The following is a 23845-nucleotide window of genomic DNA, read 5'->3' as shown; positions in this document are numbered from 1 at the left end:
GAAATTGTGACAGAGGGTAATAGGAGATGTCCCTTAACGCACTGGTATGTTTACTTTTGTGTGATTTTAACAATACAGATTCTCTTTAAGTGGCTTCCCCCAATCGTCCTGAGCAGATGGGGATCCAGTGCTAGCACTCTCGAAAGTCCACTTGTCGCTGCTGCACACAGATGCACTAGCGGCTTCCTGCTCGGGCTCTGGCGGCAATAGCTGAGCCCAATTAGGCCTGCTCTGCTGCGCAGGACATGTCAGAAACTGAAGCATTTCTTTAAACTTATGATACTGATGATTTTTTTTTTAGAGTGGATAGAAGAATGGCTTTTTCTGATCTTTACCGGACTATCTTTAATAATAAGCATAAATTAAAACGCCCCCCCAACAACCCCTCCTCCAAACACCACCACCCCCGAAGGACGCATGGCGCTGTCCTCACTTCCAGCGGTTCTCCTCATGTCTGGGGCTTACTCACAGCACTTGGAGCAGTGTGCTGCCCCCCTCTCCCTTCCAGACCATCACAGACTGGCTGTGTGAGGAGGAGACAGGAGCTTGCTGATCTGATCGAATATGTTGGAAAAATGGATCATAAATTTATGGTATAATGCTTTACTTGTTTTTTTATTTCCAAGCTATTCTATCAAGCAGTTCATATGTTCTTTCTTTATCCAGGCCACGCACTGCACAACCTGAAACTAGTGTCCGTCCAAGTGATGATTCGCCATGGAGACAGATATCCATTGTATGCCATTCCCTAAAACTCAGAGACCGAACATTGACTGTTTATTGGAGCCCGGCAGGTACGTTCACTAATGTTATACTCCTATTTGAAAAGAAATGTTATACTCATATTTACTTATGTTTTTTTCTTTCACGTCTCTGTGAATTGTAAAGTGACTTTGAAAAGGAACCTGATCCTCCCTTGTGACATATCCATGTGACATATTATTTGCTGCACAAATCCTGTAATTATATCCTGCCATATCTAAGTAAACCAATTACACACTGAATGTCGTTTCTCATTTTACTGGTTTAAGTCGAACATCATTTATCCTTTTCTAAAGGCACATTAACTCAAGTGGAACAGTTTTTAGAAGTGTGATTCTACAGCTTCAAACTGAATCTTTCTTAAGAAAAATGTTTATATTGGCTGATTATTAATTCATTTTTCTGGGCTCATTCTGTGCAGCTGACATTGTGATCAGTAATCATGTTCACAGACAACATCTTTATTGTCATTGTTAGACCGGGGGATTGGTAGTTTACTTGTGACATGCTCTTAATGATTTTTAACATTTACGCACAATATTTAAAATATGTTTACTTAAATTTGTAGTTTTACACATTGGAGGCATTTGTGCTTGGTTTCGAGGTATACACCGCAAACAAACTTAGGACAAGTGACCTGTGCTGATACCTGCAGAGTCTGGCAGATAGCAGACAACGTGGGGAAGCAGAGCCCTGCCACTCTCGCACATCTGTTAAACGACGGTAAACGGGGTGGAGTACAAAAAACGGAGGGGAGTGTTTGAGAAGTTGTGGTGGTGGTCCCCGCCCCCTTACACCTAAACACTGTCAGTAAGCTTGTGGTTGTGTTTACACTTGCGGTGGATTAACCTATATGAAACAGTCTGCACCATTATCAGTCTCCATTTGTGTTTCATTCGAGGTACAACCATGCTAAGAGAATTCTATGGAATACAGCGAACCAGCATTTGCATGAACTAAGCGCTTCTATCTGTGCATCTCTTGGACTGTGGCTGGTAACTATAAATAGAGCACACCACCTCTCATTGGATCTATTTTAGCGCTGCAATCAGGCCCGGATTTACAATTCAGGAGCCTGTAGGCACGGGTTCTGGCACCCTAAGCTCCACCCCCTCGGAGGCCACACCCCCTTCTAACCTTATGACACAAAGCACTCAACCTGGTTTTGGAATCAAAATGTCACTAACCGTCACAATCAAGCCAAAAAAAAGGTTTAGCTATAGTAAAATATCATTATTTAATACCAATATCTTACTATCATTTTTACATTTTAAAAGTAAAATATCTGTAAATTTACTGATATTCTACTACTGGGATTACTGGTCTCCCAAATATCTGGGCATCCTTTTTGACACACTTATGGCCTTCCGATGTGCCCCCACACTCCCTTGTCCACCCCACTCAGTCTCTGTAGGATAGACAGCGAGATACCCACAATTCTGGCCTGCATGCAAGCCATCAAATTGCATGCCTACAGACAGTACAGCAGCAACCATTAACAATCACATCTGGGGACACTACCAGATGGTCAGCAACATTTTTGCTAAATATCTGGTAGTGTCCCCAGATTTGATGGCTCCTCTGGCTGTACACTGTCTGTAGCATACAATTTGATGATGACCTGCATGCAGGCCAGAATTGTGTCAGGCATCTTGCTGACCATCTTGTACTGGTAGTGCCCCTAGATTTGATGGCTCATCATGGCTGTACTGTCTGTGGGCAACAGCATGCATTTAATGGCCTGCATACAGGCCAGAATTATGTCCCACAATTCGGGCCTGCATGATGCAGGCGGCAGGCCATCAAATGGTATGCTACAGTGTACAGTCATGATGAACTATGTACCTAGGGTCACTAAAACCCTACAACATTCTATCTAGGTGTCACTTGCAGATTGCTGGCTCTATCTCCACAACAGTGTGTCCCATGTGCAGGCAGCATCAATAGCATTCACAGAGGGGGGTTGAGGAGCTGTAGCCTGTACAGGGGAAGGGGGGAAAGGGTCAGAGCTGTAGCCTGTACAGGGGAAGGGGAGAAAGGGGCAGAGCTGTAGCCTGCATAGGGGAAGGGGAGAAAGGGTCAGAGCTGTAGCCTGCATAGGGGAAGGGGTGAAAGGGTCAGAGCTGTAGCCTGTACAGGGGAAGGGGAGAAAGGGTCAGAGCTGTAGCCTGTACAGGGGAAGGGGGAGAGGGTCAGAGCTGTAGCCTGTACAGGGGAAGGGTCAGAGCTGTAGCCTGTACAGGGGAAGGGGGGAGAGGGTCAGAGCTGTAGCCTGCACAGGGGAAGGGGAGAAAGGGTCAGAGCTGTAGCCTGTACAGGGGAAGGGGGGAGAGGGTCAGAGCTGTAGCCTGCACAGGGGAAGGGGAGAAAGGGTCAGAGCTGTAGCCTGTACAGGGGAAGGGGGGAAAGGGTCAGAGCTGTAGCCTGTACAGGGGAAGGGGGGAAAGGGTCAGAGCTGTAGCCTGTACAGGGAAGGGGAGAAAGGGTCAGAGCTGTAGCCTGTACAGGGAAAGGGGAGAAAGGGTCAGAGCTGTAGCCTGTACAGGGGAAGGGGAGAAAGGGTCAGAGCTGTAGCCTGTACAGGGGAAGGGGAGAAAGGGTCAGAGCTGTAGCCTGTACAGGGGAAGGGGGGAAAGGGTCAGAGCTGCAGCCTGTACAGGGGAAGGGGAGGAAGGGTCAGAGCTGCAGCCTGTACAGGGGAAGGGGAGGAAGGGTCAGAGCTGTAGCCTGTACAGGGGAAGGGGAGGAAGGGTCAGAGCTGCAGCCTGTACATGGGAAGGGGAGAAAGGGTCAGAGCTGTAGCCTGTACATGGGAAGGGGAGAAAGGGTCAGAGGCAGAGCTGTAGCCTGTACAGGGGAAGGGGAGAAAGGGGCAGAGCTGTAGCCTGCACAGGGGAAGGGGAGAAAGGGTCAGAGCTGTAGCCTGTACAGGGGAAGGGGCAGAGCTGTAGCCTGTACAGGGAAAGGGGGGAAAGGGTCAGAGCTGTAGCCTGTACATGGGAAGGGGAAAAAGGGTCAGAGCTGTAGCCTGTACAGGGGAAGGGGAGAAAGGGTCAGATCTGTAGCCTGTACATGGGAAGGGGAGAAAGGGTCAGAGGCAGAGCTGTAGCCTGTACAGGGGAAGGGGAGAAAGGGTCAGAGCTGTAGCCTGTACATGGGAAGGGGAGAAAGGGTCAGAGCTGTAGCCTGTACATGGGAAGGGGAGAAAGGGTCAGAGCTGTAGCCTGTACATGGGAAGGGGAGAAAGGGTCAGAGCTGTAGCCTGTACAGGGAAAGGGGAGAAAGGGTCAGAGCTGTAGCCTGTACAGGGAAAGGGGGGAAAGGGTCAGAGCTGTAGCCTGTACATGGGAAGGGGAAAAAGGGTCAGAGCTGTAGCCTGTACAGGGGAAGGGGAGAAAGGGTCAGATCTGTAGCCTGTACATGGGAAGGGGAGAAAGGGTCAGAGGCAGAGCTGTAGCCTGTACATGGGAAGGGGAGAAAGGGTCAGAGGCAGAGCTGTAGCCTGTACATGGGAAGGGGAGAAAGGGTCAGAGGCAGAGCTTTAGCCTGTACATGGGAAGGGGAGAAAGGGTCAGAGGCAGAGCTGTAGCCTGTACATGGGAAGGGGAGAAAGGGTCAGAGGCAGAGCTGTAGCCTGTACATGGGAAGGGGAGAAAGGGTCAGAGGCAGAGCTGTAGCCTGTACATGGGAAGGGGAGAAAGGGTCAGAGCTGTAGCCTGTGCTGGGGAAGGGGGGAAAGGGTAAGAGCTGTAGCCTTTATGGAGGGAGATGGGGGCAGGGCAGAGCTATAGCCTGTACAGAGATAATTGTTTCTGAGCTGCTCCACGCCGACCCCCTCCCCTCCTGCCTGTCACTTATACACCAGACCAGTCTGCCGTATCCTGCCTGTACCATGTTAAAAACGAAGCTATAGTCTGTACAGGGATACTGGTCAGCTGTCAATAAACTTCCCCACGAAGCCCCCTCCTGCCTGTCACTTTGCACTAGGCTGCTATATCCCTGCACCATGTTAAAAACGGAGCTATAGCCTGCTCCACGCTGCCCCCCTCCTCCCTGCTCCCTGCCTGTCACTACACAATAGGCTGCTATATCCCTGCACCATGTGAAGAGCTGTAACCTGTGCAGGGATACTGGTGGTCAATGAGCTGCCCCACGTTTCCCTCCTCCTCTTCCCTCCTGCCTGTCACGCTGACTGCAGTGTCCCCGGACCATGTGAAAAGTAGTGCGCGCAGCTTTTCACATCATCCTACCTCTGCTCTTTCTCTTCCCGACACCTTTTTTTGCAGGAGAATGGCATACGGTTCACAGAAGCAGCCAGAGACTGAGCCAGTGTGCCGCCCTCCGGGTGCCTTTGCACGCAGCTGAAGTTGCAGAGCTGCGTCAATCTGAACACAGCGGCATCGGGCAGCTGCTAGAAACAGGACACACACTAGCCTCACTTGTGCGGCTGCAGACTACAAGGCGCGATCGCACGTAAGTGGGCGGGGCGAGCGGGAGTGATAATGGCATCATACTCCCGGCTTTACAATTGCGAAGAGGACCTTCTGAAAGCCTGCCCCTGCCCTATAAGGCGCCTGTAGGCACGTGCCTACAGTGCCTTATGGTAAATCCGGCCCTGGCTGCAATACTGTGCAATTTTATCTTCATTGTTAACACTGAGTCAGTTGCACGTAGCTGAAAACACACACTGCCATTTACCACTGGGGTGGGGCCATACAGTGAGGTATAAAGTACATTGTCAGTATACCTCACTGCCACTGTAAACATAGGCGGTACACAGTTTAAGCAACTAAAAACAGTGCTGGAGATTTCGACGCAGCCAGTGCCGCCATAGGCCTTAATAAAAATTACGGCTAAAGTGGTGCTCACACATTAATTCGGATGCCGTCAAAAGACGGAGCCCAAATTACTATAAAAACTGCTACTGCTGACGGCCAAATTACTACTTCCCCCACTGTCCACGGCAACCCGGAGGGGGAAAAGTAATTAACGCTTTAATTATATGTACGCTACGCAGTTTCCTTGCATTACTGTGTCTGAGCACACTGCACTGCATTTGATTTGAAATATTCCATTGGAATATAATTGCTTTGCAATGCAGTGATATTGTCCGTTGCCACGCAATGGACTCGGTGTGGAAGGGCCTTTAAATGTTTCCCATTTTGAAAAAGAAAACAATTACTCAGATTAGGAGTATCTCGTCAGCGGATCTGAGATGAAAAACGAACTATAACAAGTAACTTGTCTATATATCTTATCTAAAGTTCAGATAGTTTACACAGCAAATCTAGCTGCAAACCGCTTCAACAGAATATGATTATTTCTTCCTGTGATACAATGACAGCAGCCATGTTCTGTTTGTAAACATTACACAGAGGCAAGCTGATCTGCATCTCCAGCCCCCAGCCTGTGAAAACCTAATTCCCCTCTCCTCCTCCATCCTCCCCTCTGCCTCTGAAATCTCTGGCTAGTAACACCTCCCCCTCCTCCTGCCCTGACTGAACTCCCATGGGCTCTTGCTACTGTCTGAAAATGCCAAGGCACTCTGGAAAGCTGGGGGGGGGGGGCTTGTTTAGGTTATAGGAAATTCGAGTATTAAAACAAAAACAAAAAAGCATTTGGCTTGAGGAATGCCCTATAAACTATATGAAAGGAACACAATTATGCAATGAGTAAAATTTTATCTCGGATATCCAGGAGATCTTTGCCCAACTTTGTCATACAAATACAGTACATCCCAATGTAAACATGAATAACCTAATATTGCATCTAGAATACTCTCTGTGAATCTTTCAGGTTTATATTCTGGCTAGCTAAGCTAGTGGGCAGGAGTGCCAATAAAGGATATGCTGACAGCAATTCAAACCTTACACGGATACTAAATATGCACTGCCTGTTTACTTGCTGTCTGGGTATAAAGCTTTATAAAAATATGAGGACTGTCGCCCACAGAGATTGGGACTAGATCCCCTTGGGCTACAGTTGGGGTAGGAGCTCTGTACAGACACGTCGGACACAGCACTACCCTAGAGGCTAGCAACGCAGGCAGGGTAACCTGAAGAACAATGTGCTAAACATCTGGCAGGCTGGATCTTTAGGCATTGTCGGAAGGCTCCCACACACACGCTAGTTTCTTACCTTAGGCGGACTTTAACGGGTGCCCCAGACGAGTTTTATCCAATGTATTTCTAATTCCTAAAGCCTGGCCTATAAGAGTTTCAATGATTTAGGAATCTGTCACATGGTGAATGTTGAAGAGGCACTGTAGTGTCATATAGAAGAATACAGTACATTATTCAGGATATACACTTTTACAGTAATTAACCTGGTTTCAGCATCAGAAAGGGCCCATTCACACTTGTGCGTTTTCAGAGCGATTTCAGCTTTGCTGAAAATCGCTAGCGATTTGAAAAACGTGTGCACAATGAAAGTGTATGGAAGTGTTCTCATCTAAGCGTTTAGCGATTTGCTGAAACACAAACGCGTTGCATGCAGCGTTTTCTCAGCGATTCTGGAGCGATTGGCGATTCAAAAACTATTTTAATTGAACTAGAAATCGCAAAACGCTAATTGCTGGAAAAACGCTCTCTATACAGTGAAAAATTGCTAGGAAGAAACACCAGAAAACGCTCAGCGTTTTGCGTTAGCGTTTATCGATTTCTAGTGTGAATGGGCCCAAACACTTCCTATATTTATATACTCCTGTATATTGAATGTTGCCCTGCCTTCCCAGTAATGTTTAGGCTAGGCTGATTAGCACTGTGGAATTCTTCCCTTCTCAGAGAATTCTGGGAGACGAGGTATATTTTGTACTGGTTGCGGAACTTTCAGTAACTAAACTTTCCAAAGAGATCACCCGATAAGACGATAGATGTCAATACCTGTGAAAAATTTCAGAATGTAAATAAGGGTGAGGAAAGATTTTACAATGTGCAACCACTGAGTAAATAATTCATAAATAAATCAGTAAAATAAGCAACGTTACTATTGAAGCTGAAAATGTCTATCTATGCCCCAAGTTGCTTTTCACTACCCTATACCATAGACTGTAACTTTTCCTAAACTCCAGATTTCTGGCTTCGGCTGTGTTGGTTACTTGTTGTGTCTCTTGATTTCCTTAGAGGTCCATCTCATTCCACCATGGCAGATTTTATCAGTCATATGAAGAAAGGATCAGAAGCACAAATGGATGGAACATTGAATAGCCTGCCTCGATTTCCTAGCCATTCACTTTGTGAGTTAGGAGAGCTGACTCAGACAGGTACACTTGCTTCTTTTTATTAAGGGGTTAAAAGGGTGTACTAAAAATAACACTCTCTGGATCATGCCAATATCAGCCCTATAACAATGCTGGCACCACTGCAGATCAGTCTGCTTGGTCCTCAAACTTCCTGGTCATTGCTGAGCTTACCCAAAATTGTTAAATCAGATTTGTGATGTTACTGTAAGTTGTTGTGATGCCTTTTTCTTAGAGATGTCAATTAGATGCAAATAATTTGAATTGCATTCAAATTTGATGTAAATTAGACCATTCAAAATCGACAGGAAGTAACTTAGATTGAGCAAATATCAAGCTGCATACAATTTACATGGAATTTGAATAAAAGTCAGAATTTTTTTTTGCGTCTCATTGACCATTTCTATGACTTATTGCAACATAGAGTCCACCTAAGCCCAAAACTGAATAGGGCAGGTTCTTAAAAAGAACCCGATGTGACAGGCTGCCATACTTATTTCTGTGCAAGCAATGCAGTTGCCTGCCAGTCCTGTTGATCTTCTGGCATATGTAGTGCCGGAGTCAAAATCCTGGAACAAGCATATGGCTAATACAGTAAAACCTGAGTCAGCTGAGCCAGAGTACTTGATCTGCATGCTGGTTCAGTCTATGGCTTAAAGGACACCCGAGGTGAAAATAGACTAATTAGAAAAACAATTATATCTATCCTCCTTCTCCTAAAAATGACTTTTTTTTAAAAAAGATATCCCACAGTTTTATTTGAGATTTAAATCTAGTTTTTAAGTTTTTACTGTTTCATTGTCTCTGCTTAAAGTGAACCAGAGACAATGCTCCCTCATGTATTTTACCATATATATCAGTGGGAACATTAGAGAAAACACCTACCCTGCTCTGTTTCATTCTTCACTGCTCAGCTTGCTTGTTCTCAGCCCTGATAAAATCCCTGACTGAGCATTCAGTCTGGCCTTGCTCATGAATCATTATAGCTGAGTCTGTCTTCTCTGATGTCTTTTCAAGCCCAAGCCTGCCCCTTCTGGCTCTGCTATAATGACTCAGCTATAATGATTCCTGAGCAAAGCCAGACTGAATGCTCAGTCTGGGATTTTATCAGGCCTGATAACAAACAGCCTGAGCACTGAAGAATGAAAGAGAGAGCAGGGTAGGTGTTTTCTCTAATGTTCCCACTGATATATATGGTAAAATACATGAGGGTGCTTTGTCTCTGGTTCACTTTAATGACACCTTCATTGAAGTATGCTAGAGCTCAAATCTATGAATTATTAACCTTTTTTCTCTCTTTCCTGCTCCAGGAAGCCATTTACTGACAGGAAAGGGTTATGCTATAATCTGACACAGTCCGATTCGATTCCGATCCAGATAGAAACGTATACTTGCATACCTGATGTTTAACTCTTTTAAGGCAGGGAAAGAAAAAAAGGAACACAGCCTAGTTATGTGTATACTTGACACTGTACATTCATATGTCTATCTCATCATGTCACGTCACCTCGGTTGTCTTTTAACCAGTTAAAGACAAGCAGGCGTATTAAAACGTCCTGCTGGAGCCTCTTAACGGCTCCAGGACATTTTTATAAGTTAAGCTGTGCGCGTGAGAACAGTAAGACAAAAAACACAACACAGACAAAATACACCTTTATTTCCAAATAATATATTGTCACCATACTTTGTACTAGGGACATAATTCAAATATTGTAATAACCAGGGCATATAAAATGTGTGGGTTTTATGTACAGTAGCAGTGTTTATAATAAAACTATAGGGGATGAAATTGGAGAAATCGTGTATTTTTTCATTTTGCTGAATCTGCCCAAAAAACTTGTTGTGTATGCCCAACATTAGAGGCAGAGGATCTGCAGGAAAGCCAACTAACTGGCATTGTTTAAAAGGACATAAATATCGCAGTCTACATATCTTTCTCACATCGGGTTCCCTTTAAAGCAATCATGTTGATAATTGTAGCATTACCTTTGGAAATATACATTTCAGATTGAAAAAAATACTTTGCGTAGTTGTGCATCTTGCAGCTGAGCAGCTATCCATTGCAGGCTCAAGACTACCTAGTGCCTGTAATGCTGGGTACACACTATGAGATTTTCTGGCCAATTTACTGGCCGATGATTTCTAACATATCCGATTTGCTTTCTGATCGATTCCCGAGCATTTTATGATCGTTTTCCGTTAATTTTAATAGGAAATCGATCGAACATGCTCGGAAATCGATCGGAAAGCAAATCGGACGTGTTGGAAATAATCGATCAGACAGTAAATCACCCAGAAAATCTCATAGTGTGTACCCAGCATAAGTTGTGTGTGCGTGTGCGTGTACCAGTTGGGATCTACTTGCTGTGACTGCTGGACCCACATTCTATTGCAGACACATTTTCTGCTGTAATGCTAAATTATGGAAAAGGTAGTCTGGAATCTATCGATCTTCCTGCTTTGTGTGTCACCTGGTCACACCTGACTGACCTGCCCAGTGGCTGTAGCATGGGAAGGAGAAAATAAACAGGCTGTGTTCCATTTCAAGCACACCTGACATATGAGAAAGAAAGGCATGCTGTCCACTACTTTACACTGTTTGTATTTCTTTACCCTGATTGCATTTAGTATTTACCTCAATCAATTGTGAATGTAGTTGGACTTCAAATTATGTCCATCTAAAATTTCAGTGGATTTGTATAGACTGTTGCTGAAATGAGAAAGGGAAGAAAAGGGCAATAGTGCGTGAAGATCACTGGCAGTCATACAAATAAAGAGGAAGAAACCTTTACATTAATAAGGGCGAAAGAGCCCTTTATGTAAAACTCTGGCAATAACTCACCTACTTGCCCATAAGTCATTAGGTGCCTGAAACTCCACCCCCTTCCATCAGCAAGGCTGCCACAGCCATTTTTAACTGAAGTATCTTGAATGTCTGTAGCCACCCCTCCTGTATTGCTGTGGCCTGTCCCCAGCATGGCAGTGGTTTATTAAGGTGGCCACTAACGGTCCAATTTCTAGCGAAAAATCGTTCAAGCAATCAGAAATTCTGATCGAATTGGTTGAAAATAATCTCAGTTGATGGGCACAATCGATTATGAACGATTATTAACGATTAGGGCAGCACGGTGGCGTAGTGGTTAGCTCTCTCGCCTTGCAGCGCTGGGTCCCTGGTTCGAATCCCAGCCAGGGCACTATCTGCAAAGAGTTTGTATGTTCTCTCCGTGTCTGCGTGGGTTTCCTCCGGGCACTCCGGTTTCCTCCCACATTCCAAAAACATACAGATAAGTTAATTGGCTCCCCCTAAAAATTGGCCCTAGACTACAGTACTTACACTACATAATATAGACCTATGGCAATGGTAGGGATTAGATTGTGAGCTCCTTTGAGGGACAGTTAGTGACAAGACAATATATATATATATACACACTGTACAGCGCTGCGTAATATGTCGGCGCTATATAAATACTAAACAATAAAAAAATAATAATATCAATATAGTCGGACGATTTGGATTTTTGTCAAACCAAAATTTGGATTTTCTTGTTGGTTGTGATAGATAGAAAGCAAAGATTGGTTAGTTGATGGTGTAGTGAACGATTTTTCTTCTGAACAGAATTTCTGATTGCTCGAACGATTTTTCGCTAGAAATTGGACTATTAGTGGATTAGTGGCCACCTTTAGCCTGCAGCTGCCGAGCTGGAAATTGATCAAGGTGACAAGGTAGGGGGGGGGGGGGGGGGGGAGGGGGTTTGTCTGCCACATCAGAACACTTTAGGAAAAAAAATCCATGGTAGTTTAGGCGGTTGAGAGGGCAGAGTTTCAGACCGCTTATGATTTACAGACAAGAGGCTGAGTTATTGCCACTGAAACCCGCTGATCCTTGTAGCTCTAACAAAGAGTTTTAAAGTTTATTACAATTATAAACTTGGTACTCTTAAAGGCATCAGGTTTTTCCACAAGCACTGGGGTAGGCGCTGGAATACTGACATACAGGTGAAACTCGAAAAATTAGAATATCATGCAAAAGTCCATTTATTTTAGTAATTCAACCTAAAAGGTGATTTATTTTTTTTTAAAGTTAAATTACTGAAATAAATGGACTTTTGCACGATATTGTATTTGTTTGAGTTTTACTTATGTTATTATAATAATGTGAGGCATTTGCCACATAGAAAAATAACTGTCACCTCTGAAAGTGGAAGTCATATTCTTTAGATGAAAGCAGCAAAATGAAGGAAATTACATGTTTACAAGTTGAAACGAAATGTTTACAAGTATTCCAGATTGAAAAAAAAATTATAATAATGTAATATTTAGTAACAAATGTATTCAAACTGTATTGTATACACTATGCAGGTGTGGTGCAGCATCTACAGAATGGACAGATTCTAAAAGAAAACTACTTGGAAAAGCATAAGCTGCTACCAAATGACTGGACCACAAAGCACCTTTATCTTGAATCCACTGGAAAGAGTCGGACACTTCAGAGTGGTCTGGCTTTGCTCTACAGCTTCCTGCCAGACTTCGACTGGAAGAAGATAAGCGTTAGACACCAATGGAGCAGTATATTCTGCTCCAGTCACTGTGACTGCCCTATGAGGAACCACTATCTAGAGGAAGAACAACGCCGTCAGTACAGCTACCGAGTGAAGAATATCCAGCTGGAGAAGACTTATATTAACATGGCCAAAGTCGTCGGGGTCCCCACTCGTCAATTAAGAGCCTCAAATCCCATTGACTCATTACTATGTCATTTCTGTCACAATGTAACTTTCCCTTGCACCAAAAATGGATGCATTGACATTGAGCACTTTAAGGTCATTAAGGCCCATCAGATAGACGACGAGAAGGAGAGGCATGAAAAGCAACTTTATTACAAGTATGCACTACTGGCCACCTACCCTCTCCTAAACCAAACTGTAAAGCGCATGCAGCGCATAGCCGAAGGCAAAAAGGAGGAAGTGTTTGCTTTGTATTCCGCCCATGATGTGACTCTTTCCCCGGTCCTCAGTGCCCTTGGGCTCACAGAAGCCAGGTTCCCGCGTTTTGCAGCTCGCTTGGTCTTTGAGCTTTGGCAAAACTCAGAGAAAGCAAAAGAACATTTTGTCAGGGTTCTCTACAATGGGGAGGATGTCACATCTCAAACGTCCTTTTGCAGAACCCAAGACAGGCGCTCAAGTCCTCCAATGTGTCCTCTTGGAAAGTTTATCAATTTTATAAACAAAGAAATGTTTTCTGCTCTCAACAGCACCAGCTACTATGATGCTTGCCATCAAAGGCTTTTCTAGGCTGGAAATAATGGATACATGTCAAACCATTTGAGTCTAATAACAGAGTACATGAACGTTCTTCATGGTTTATTAACCGGATAGCTAAAGTTAATTTTGTGTCTCTGCATTGTGTTTAACTGGTCTATGTTGACAGTACAAAGAGCATCGGAGCTGCCAAACGACCAATTCAACTGCTGTGCAGTTTCATTCCAGTACACAAACACATTGCTGCTTCAGTGATAAATGAACAACATCAGCCTTAAGTAGAAGGCCACAAACAATGGATTATTGCGCAGTCGACATGTGACCTGGCTGGATGCTAAGTGGGAGTCCGTATTTTGTATTTGTAGAGTGATTTCTTTCCAACAGATAGAAGTCTGTTAAAGTAGTTAATGAAATGCTGAGAGAGCATGAGCCGTGTATAGTACTCCAAAGACAATGGTTTTAGACCTGATTCATTCTGCAAATCGCAAAGTGCACAAGAAAAATGTTTTCTTTTTTTCTTACGCACTGTGAGTTTTTCAATGCACTTTCAATATCCCATTCAGTTAGGCCCATTACACTTGGGGTGGTCCATTGCAGAAGTAGTGCTAGCCCTATGGGGCTAGGTCCCAGCGCGGTAACACACAGTGGCGTTACCAGATGACATACACATTTATTCTGGAATTGAGGCTTACTTTCAATGGAAAGTATGCCTCACGTATATTGTGGCATCGCTAGGTGCAGTCATTCAAAATCACACTGCACCAAGTGTAAAAGCAGCCTCATGCTGAATGGTATGGAAAGGCAGTCGCACAAAAAAATGCAGCATTTAATTAATTTGACGATCGCAACTCATAGCATTAGTGGGAAGAGCAGTATGAACTTTCTTTGAGAGCCCTTGTCTTTGGGACTCCCCAATGGCATGTGGTCTAAAATGCCGATCAGAATGCATGCAGTGTCAACCTCATGCTGAATGAGGTGAGTTGCAATGTAAAATTATCCGAGGCCATTTTTGGCGGAAGAATGTAATTAGCACATCTGTGCCTGAATTGTGTTCTTTGTTGTGTGCTTCCTTGGTCCATATTTGTAACATTTCACAAATATCCAGGTAATGCAAAGCCCAAGTTACTTACCTAAAGAAATCGGCTAGGATAATTCCACTCGATTAACCATCATTGGAATTGTAGTTGACCAAAAGTCGTGTTTTAATAGTATAATTTTTTTATACTTTACTCCTACTGGCCACCACTGCATCAGCTGACTGTCGGATGCAAATTTCAAAAACCTCATGGTTACCCATGGGAGCTCGTTGAAGTCTAGCCGTTGGTTGAGCATCAAAGTAGGGTGAAGAAGCCAACCCACAGGATGTGTCCAGGGTGGCATGCAAAGTCTGTTGGTTACAGCAATGTCCAGCAAGAGTAGGGGTGATGATTGTATGTAGCAACCAGCACCCTATAATATCAGCTGTTTAAAGCCATGGTTATTTTTTTTTTTCTTGTAATCTAAATTATTCCATTGCTTGTTGTGCTGATAATGCCTTAGAAGATAACTTTAGGTCTTGCTGAGAATTCTACATAGACTGCTCTGCAGCAAGGTATCTGAAAAGATAAGTTCACTGGCCTCAACACGATTCACAAGAAAGAGTACGAACTATAAAAATAAGAAAGGGAATTTCAGTGTACAGAATTCAGTACAGAATAAAGTTCGTGTCAGTTTAGACAAAATTTCCAAAGAATTTCACTCTATAAAATGGGATGAGAAGCCTAACCAGGCTATTGGATCAAGTGATCTCCCATATAATGGCAGCAGTTAGATGACCATATAGACTGTCAGTTTCTATGAATTGAAGTAAACCCAAGGCAAGCCGCAGGTCAAAAAACGCATACCTAAGAAGAGGGAATCCTCTGGATTCTGTAGAGGCTTCCTGTGTCATCCTCACTCTGCCCCGACTCACTGGGACCCTCTGGAAGGTCTGAACCATCTTCAGAACACCTGTTCCTGCACAGTAAGCCGAAGCCACTCATGTACAAGGAGCTCCGTGCTACTCTGCAAATGCAGACCTGCTTGTGCTGGCCTAGAGGTGCTGGTGCATGAAAAGGAGCATGGCCCGGATCTGAAATCCAACCAGCTCTTGTCTGATTTCTTTGTGGGGTTCATGAGCAGCAACAGTGATCCAAGGGATGGCGTAAAATGAAAAGCTTTTACAGGATCCAGAGGCTTTTCTCTTCTTACGCAAGTATCGTTTTTCTTTTTTTACCTGAGGTCTGCCTCGGGTACACTTTAAGGCAAGCATACAGTGCATGTTCCGGTACCAAATGTTGGGCAGACATGCCTCCATGTATGTATACTCTGCTGGTTTACCGTAATCAGTTGATCCTAAGAGAGAATAAACTATCAAAATGATCTATTCACTGCTGGTACGAATGGAAGAATTTTTAGAAAAACTAAAAATATTACCTGCAATAACTGGAACATAAACTCAAGACTTAAAGGGTTGCACATGCAATGGGGAGGTGTCCGTCCTATGAAGTTACATCTGAGCGTGGCCACAGCCAGAGCCATCGCTACAATAAAGGCAAATGGGTAATGTCCCCAAGGTCCATACGATCCGCCCAGGCATCCCCACAGCCCTTTTTAAAATTCAGTGTGGCCAGGCGCCACATGCGTGAGACAGTGAGGCAGCAGCAGGCAAGAAAGGCAGGGGAACATTCATACAATACATTACCTGATTCGCCAATCGGTCCAGACGCATTGCCATGTTTCCCCTCCTTGAGCATCATAGCCGGCTGCAGCGGCAACAACACCACAGTCACACTGGACCACAACACTAGGCCACCCCACCACCACAACCACACTGAGCCACAGCATTGATCACACCACCACCACAACCACACTGGGCCACCACACTAGATCACCCCACAACCACACTGGGCCACCACACTAAGCCACCCCACAACCACACTGGACCACAATACTAGGTCACCCCATCACCACCACTGCACTGGACCACAACACTAGGCTACCCCACCACTACAACCACACTGGGCCATAATACTAGGCCACCCCACCACCACCACGCTGGGCCACCACGCTAAGCTACCACTGCATCACCACCACACTAGGCCGCCATTACCACACTGGGGCTACCTTTGACACGGGGGGGGGGGGGGGGGGACAGGGTTACCTTTGCCCCAGAGCCTCATCAGAGCTTGAACAGGCCTTGGCCACAGCCACACTCGGATGCAACACAATGCAGTTTTTTACTGCCTTGTGACCACACAGCGTGTCAAACATTGACATGTGTGGGGTTATAAACACTGCATTAAATTGTAGACGGAAGGTGCATACTGACCAGCAGACTAGAGGCTGAGCTGCCTGGCAACCATGCAATTCAGCCTTTCATGTGAAAGGAAAAATGGTAAATTGGGCTGATGTTCACAATGGATCCTTAATCCAACTATCTGGCAAACTAATCCCCCTCCTCCATTAAAAGATGCTTGAGTACGTTAAGTCTCTAATTTACACATACTCTGTCTATTCCCAGGTTCTGTCCCACCACTGGACATTGAACTCTTTAAGTAGGGCTGATATGTTTAATGATGGGGGCGGGAAATCAATTACATCACATAATGAGTGGGTATGGATACCTCTGGATTCCTTGTCCTGTTGTTATTTTATCAGCCCTGACTGCACAGTTCTTTACCTGGTGATCAGTGTTTACTGGGCAATATAGGTGGGTCTGTAGTTCATTTTTTGTTCAGCTGGTAAGATATGCAAAAAGGTCTTTGTCCAGTTTATATAAGCAAGGGGGCGGGGCAGCGAGCTAAAGCTTATAGTTTATCATAATTTCAGTGTGAAGTTTGCTGTGTTGGTTTCATGCAATATGTATTGTTATCATACTGTAGGTACGAACGTAACCTCATTCCTATCCCTATGTCCTTTGTATAGTTTTGTTTCTAAATACTGCACAGTCATGTATGTAGCTAACAGTACTCTGGACATTGCTTGAAGTGAAGTTTTCAGGTACTCCGTAACATTTCATGGTGCATTTTATTAACTGCACTTTTTTTTAATCTTTGTGGGTTTTATTTGTGTGCACTAATTTTTTTTTTTAGATTTCTCTTCTGTTTAATTTTAAGGCAAAGTTAAAATGAATTGTACATACTTCAGCAAAATGGTGCTGCTGGACCAGTACAAATGGTGGTATTGTGGTTTTTGTAAAGCCCAAGTCCTGTTGGATAGCAAAGTAACACACTCCTCAGTATCAGAGTAGTTGGTACTGTTTGAAAATATTTTATTGCATTAAATTTTCCATGCAAGTTTTGCCTATTTTAGGGAATAGCAATTACCATATGCTGCCACTAGAGAGCACTGCAGAGGCACACTGTACTAGCTAAGTGGTACAAGTCTGCTATTAGGTACTGTTTCACAGTAATGGAGTTGAAATGATACCAACTTAATAGGTTAAATATTAGGGGTTTTTTTTGTTTTGTTTTTTTTTATCACCAGTTACTAAAGGAGATATAATATAAAATAAGATATAAAACTTGTATTTTAACGTGGTAGCTAAATAAATGGAATGATTAACTCCACATTTTATGAGTTTTCTGTCAGCTAGTATGGTACAACAGTTATGCATATCCAAAACATAAAATAACTGGGAGAACCTGACTTTTATTGTATAATTGTACTTTCTATCAGCTTTGGTATGCATACTCTTAAGTTCATGATCACATTCATGCCATTGTTGAATACCTTTTAAGCATTAAGCCTACAGAAGGAAAAGGTAACTCTCCCCTGTGGTTGCCTCCTTATAGTCCATTATTGTTTGCTGTGGTACTAATTTTCAGTAACCCAGAGACCATGCGCTGCCACAGGCTGTAATGTGAATTATGGCTACAGGGTCTCTCAGACAGTCATTTTGGCGCTGTCAAAAGTACTTGAAAAACAGCATAATTCGGTCACCAGCAATAGCTGGCAGCCAAATCACATCTTACCCCTGAGCCTATGGTGGTCTGCAGAGGGAATAATAAATAACTCCACCAGGACATTTGCAAGGGTAGGTTGAGCCATTTTTCGGCTTTACACTGCGCCCAAATTCTCCAGCACAGTTTCTGCATAAATGCTTTCTGGCAAAGTCAGAGCCGATACAAACATATTTTATCAGAATAAGGGCTGGAGCACACCAAGAGCGCTTCTGGGCTCTTTTCAGATCGCCAGTGCTTTGAAAAGCGCTTGGCTACTGGAACCCTATGAGGATGTTCCCACAACAGTGTTGGGATTTTTCTAAAATCGCAAACACGCTGCAGGTAGCATTTTTTGGAGCGATTCAGTATGATTGAATGAGCAAAAAAGCTCATACATTCAAAAATCGCTCTGAAAATCTCTTCACAAAATTGCTATCACTAAGCGCTAGCGATTGCAATAGCGATTATGGTGTGCACTAGCCCTAAAAGAGGTTGTTTTGGGTTTGTGTCATAGCTAATTAATTAATCTCCCCCCCCCCCCCCCTTCCGCCCGTACATTTGTGAGGATACTTACAAAATATGCAGCACGGTTGGTGGGCTATGGAGCCAGGTATGGAAATACTATTATAGGACTTACCTGTACTGACTAACTGGGGATTCTTTTTTGTTGTTAGTTTTGAGTACCTAAGTTTCTTCTTCAGGCATGGAGCTGAACTGGGTCAGAACATACATTAAGTTCTATGTTGTGTTTTTTATTTTGTCAGGAAGTGTGTTTTTAAATCTTCTAGATACTAACACTGGAGCACACCTCTCTTGTATCATCATGGAACAGAACTGAGTGGCTCACATGGACAGTGATGAGGTTGGCGTAGGTATGATTAATTGCAGTGTCAAAGCTTTATATGAAGAGGGTACTTTGAATTTTGTGTTTGGTACAATCCTTTGTTCTGTTTTGTAGCAGATTCACTGCATTTTTCAAGGTGAACTTGCCGTAGCGCAGATGTAGCTCCAAAGCACATCTTCAGAAACGCAGCTTACCGTATATCTTTATATACAGTAACTGGGTAGTTGGCTTGTGTTACTTTGTGTTCTCCAAAGTCAAAACTATTAGGAAATTAGAGGAAAAAAATGTGACAAAATGGAAAATTGAACCCAGGAAGAGAAGTTACATTGTATGGAGAAAGATGAGACGTTACATTGTATGAAAGGGCAATTTATAACATTCACAACTAGAAAATATCTGCACTTAAAACAATCCTGTGAGATCCAGCGGAGAGAAAAACGGGTGCTTACCTTCGCAGAGGGAAGTCTCCAGAGGTTTCCCTCATTCTTCTCCCAACCACCGCTGGATGCTGGGACCCCTAGAAGTTCACTGCTGTGCTGCTGTCTGTAAATGAACATGGCTGCACTGAGCAGGTGCAATGCGTCCACAGTGCAGCCGTGCTCGATAGGGACAGGAGCACGCACCTCCTGACAAAGCCCTTGTCGAGTAGGTTTTGGGAGTCCCAGCACTGGATTGGTGTAAGCGAGGGGGACAAGGGAAGATTATCCAGAGGCTTCCCTCTACTGGGGGGGGGGGGGGGGGTCTTCTATAAGAATGTGGGATGGAGATTCATCAGTGGATTGGAAATCCATCTCCCCACTATACCACCTTCATTCTAAACAGTAAGTGCACTTTTTGATAGAACATCGTAGATTTCACTTGTATAAATGTTGTTAAACTGTTATTGCTCCACATACTTGATTCAACCATTTTTATAATGTACAGTCCTTAAAATAATTTCCATAATCTGTTTCATTTCTAGAAATAATAGTAGTAGGTAGATTATGGTACAGTTAATAAGAACCCAAGGAAGAAGGAGGGGAAAAATGTGACCTCCTGAAATTCTATGGGTGTTGGTGAGAGCAAGTACATCTGTGGAGAGAAAGCCTATACAGAGGCGTAAGTTGGGTACTTTATTTATGCTGGAAGGTATCTGTGAAGCATTTCATCAGCTATTGGACTTAGATGGTTGATTGGCTGAGCCAATAAGCTTTCAAGTAGAACTCACAGGGTGAAATGGAAAAAAATAGGTTGTCTTTACTAGTGCTTGTTTTTTCTGAAAATATCAAGTTAGTTCAAAATATTGAATGATTTCGAGTAGCAATCATATGGCCACTGCAATGTTTGTCCTGTTCTCTTCTGGCTTAAGAGGAGAGGCACTGGGTGATACCGTGCCCATTAGCCTCTGCAGAGCTGTGGGGAGAGCTGTGTCTAGGCGCTTTTATTTATGTGACTTTATATTCTGCTGCTTGAGATGGCTGAATATGGCATTTAAACTACACCTTACACAGAGGCTGCCATATTAACTGCCTTGATAAAGATTAAAAAAAAAAAAAAGGTTCCATGCCTGTAAAACTTGGTTCACACTATGGTGGTTAGTGTTGTAGCCGGTGATGGCGTATATGCTGTCCACGGACCAGAACAGCAACAGAACAACTGTTAAGACATATCCGTTGCATTGGACACGCCATTGCTTTTATAGTATTGCCGTTATATGTTCCTATGCTTGACTTCTGTCTGACACCTCCAATTATTCTGCATGCAATGCATTCGTGTTCCATCACTGCAAAGCACGGAATAGACACCACAGAATGGACATGTCGGCACTTGTCTGAACAGCTCTTAAAGTGAACCAGAGACGAAACCCCCTCATGTAATTTACCATATACATCAGTGGGAACATTAGAGAAAACACCTACCCTGCTCTGTTTCATTCTTCACTGCTCAGCTTGCTTGTTCTCAGCCCTGATAAAATCCCTGACTGAGCATTTAGTCTGGCCTTGCTCATGAATCATTATAGCTGAGTCTGTCTTCTCTGATGTCTTTTCAAGCCCAAGCCTGCCCCTTCTGGCTCTGCTATAATGACTCAGTTATAATGATTCCTGAGCAAAGCCAGACTGAATGCTCAGTCTGGGATTTTATCAGGCCTGATAACAAACAGCCTGAGCACTGAAGAATGAAAGAGAGAGCAGGGTAGGTGTTTTCTCTAATGTTCCCACTGATATATATGGTAAAATACAAGAGGGTGCTTCGTCTCTGGTTCACTTGAAGGCTTATACCCACGCTGGTCTGAACTCGACCATGGCAAGCAATGCCATAGTCAAGAAATTAGGCAGTCAGACCAGCGTCGGTACAGTGGCCACATGACAATCTCTAAAGATCCGGAATGTCTGTTCCACGAGATATAGACAGACTTCCTTCATAGTGTGAACCAGCCCTAATGCTGACCTTCAGGCTATATATACTTTCTGAACAAATAACTTGAAGCAAGCATATAGATCATGTGACTTTTTTTAATCTGCATATAGATCGATACCCATCGACAATAAAATCTTGATTTTTACCACATCAGTGTAATATAGGGGACTACTTAAAGAGGAAGTTTAACCAAGGTTTGAACGTCATCCCAATCAGTAGCTGATACCCCCTTCCCCATGAGAAATCTTTACCTTTTCTCAAATAGATCATCAGGGCGGTCTGTATGCTGATACGGTTGTAAAACTGCTCCCACAGTGTAATGTCATGACCATGGTCCTGACAGTTTGCTGTCTGTGAACCTCGTTGCATTATGGGAAATAACGGCTTTTTCCAACTGCCAAGCAAGCAGTATCTCTATCTATCACTATCCTCTGTGCATAGAACTCTCAGTAAAACAACATTCCATCCAGACCACTTGGCAAAACTGAAGATGTCACCCACCACCAGTGATACATTTTAAGAATGTAGATCAGGGAGAGGAAAAATGTTACAATGGGCAAACACATACTAAATATTCTATAAATGAATATTGTAAAAAATAAACCATTTTATTCATTGTCATTTTCACTACAGTTCCTCTTTAAAGTATGTGCTCAAGAAATATTGACTCAGGTTACCCTTCTACGACATATTTTAGGTAGGTTTTTACAATCAATATGTTATTGATGGGTATCTGATCTCTGTACATAAAGCATTATAGCCAGATGATCAGCATCAAAGCAAGGAAAATAAAAAAAATTTAAGTAGATCAGCATGGCAACCTCCATAGGTTTCTGATGGCAGATGTATGTTTATTTTTTTTAAATGTTTATTTTAACATGTACATTACAAGGTAGAGGGGAATATAGGTTAACTCTGTTTTCCACCAAATTCTGCTTTTTAGTCTGAAAAGCCCTTTTAAATTTCCTGTGTGTTATGTGTATACCTTGTACATGTATGGTCATTGTTGTGGTATTTAAATATATGCTCCACAGTTAGTAATTGTTTTTGTGCTAAAAGGGTCATTCCTGCTACTCGAGTGTCAGATGTAGAGTTTTAATTCATGCCATTATGACCTTAAAGTGACTTGAGACAAGGGTTGCTAAACAATTCATTCATACCTGGAGCTTCCTCTAGTCCCCTCCGTGCAGATCGCTCCCTAGATTGTCCGGTTTCAGTTCCATTCTTCCGGGGCAGTCAGCACAGGCGCAGTGCGGCCAAGCACGCTCCTTCATCTCGCTCCCGTGGCTGGGAGCGTTCTGCACCTGCGCAGTAGTACTATGCAGAACGCTCATGCCGACGGTAGCAGGTGGGCGCCCGACTGGCCGGGAAGAATGGGACTGATATTGGATGATCCAAAAAACTTTAGACCACGGCGAGGGAGCAATCTGCGTGGAGGGGCTGGAGGAAGCCCCAGATATGTATAAAACTTTTAGCAACCCTCGTCTCAGGGTCACTAACTGTTCATTTCTGTTTTGTGTTGTATTTTTGTCTTCTTAAAAATGTTCCTCCATTTTGCATTTTTCCATTTTATAAAATTGACAATGAAAAACATTGTGACCTGACACCATGGCAAATACATTGTATTTTCTACCAATAAAGAAAGCTTTTTTGAAAATGGGGCTGTGATGGAATCTGTGGTATCTTTAGTCAAAGGATTTTGCATGCAGCAGCAAATTTCTGCAAGCACTGCTGTAGGTAGCAGCAATCATTAAGTACAACTGTGAGTAAAGATCCTTTTATAATTAAAACAAAGTTCCATTACCTTTTTTTTTTCTACTAATCGCTCCCAAATGGAATATATATACAGACATCAGTCGGATTTCTTACAGCGGTGACTACTTAGTACATTCACTAGCATGTTCCAGGACTTATTTTCCTGGCAGTCTTCCCCATTGGGAAATCAACACTTTACCACTGAGAAAACAAGTGCCATAGGACTAATCCCCAATACTATAATGAAACCATCAGGGACAGTTCACTTGGGTATTTAATAGCGGCGTTTGTTCGGCTCAGCCCACACCTTTCTGAGAATGGCTGTTACAGATTGCCCAGCAAGCTCATGGTGAACCAGAACTCCTCCTAGGAGTGTGTAAAGACTTATACACACGCTCAACAAGTCTTTTTTAAATGCACGATTATCAAACAACTTGAAGTTGGACGATTCTTGTCAAGCAAAAGACATGCAAATGACAAGGCGTTATCACTGATAAGAGGCGTCCAACGACTGATAATACGCTGCTCAAGTCAATCCAATTGTTGGAGTGACTTGACGAACAACTGAGAGAAGTTGTGTCCAACATGGCAATGTGTACAGAAGTCTGCTACGACTTTTCAACGACTT

The 23845-nt window shown here is 43.5% G+C and overlaps 1 protein-coding gene across 1 annotated transcript in view; it reads left to right on the top strand.

Annotated features, from left to right (window-relative positions):
* Window positions 1–16397, top strand: part of PXYLP1 (2-phosphoxylose phosphatase 1) — a 99207-nt gene extending 82810 nt beyond the window's left edge. Inside the window, 4 exon segments of the mRNA XM_068279227.1 lie at window positions 667–746; window positions 748–794; window positions 7884–8023; window positions 12359–16397. Coding sequence (XP_068135328.1) covers window positions 667–746; window positions 748–794; window positions 7884–8023; window positions 12359–13290 — 1199 coding nt within the window. The 3' untranslated portion in view covers window positions 13291–16397.
* The last annotated feature ends 7448 nt before the right edge of the window (window positions 16398–23845 follow it).

Source organism: Hyperolius riggenbachi, chromosome 4 (assembly GCF_040937935.1).
Source record: "Hyperolius riggenbachi isolate aHypRig1 chromosome 4, aHypRig1.pri, whole genome shotgun sequence".
NCBI lineage: Eukaryota > Metazoa > Chordata > Amphibia > Anura > Hyperoliidae > Hyperolius > Hyperolius riggenbachi.
The sequence above is the reverse complement of the archived record's forward strand: the minus strand, read 5'-3'. Positions and strand labels throughout refer to the sequence as shown.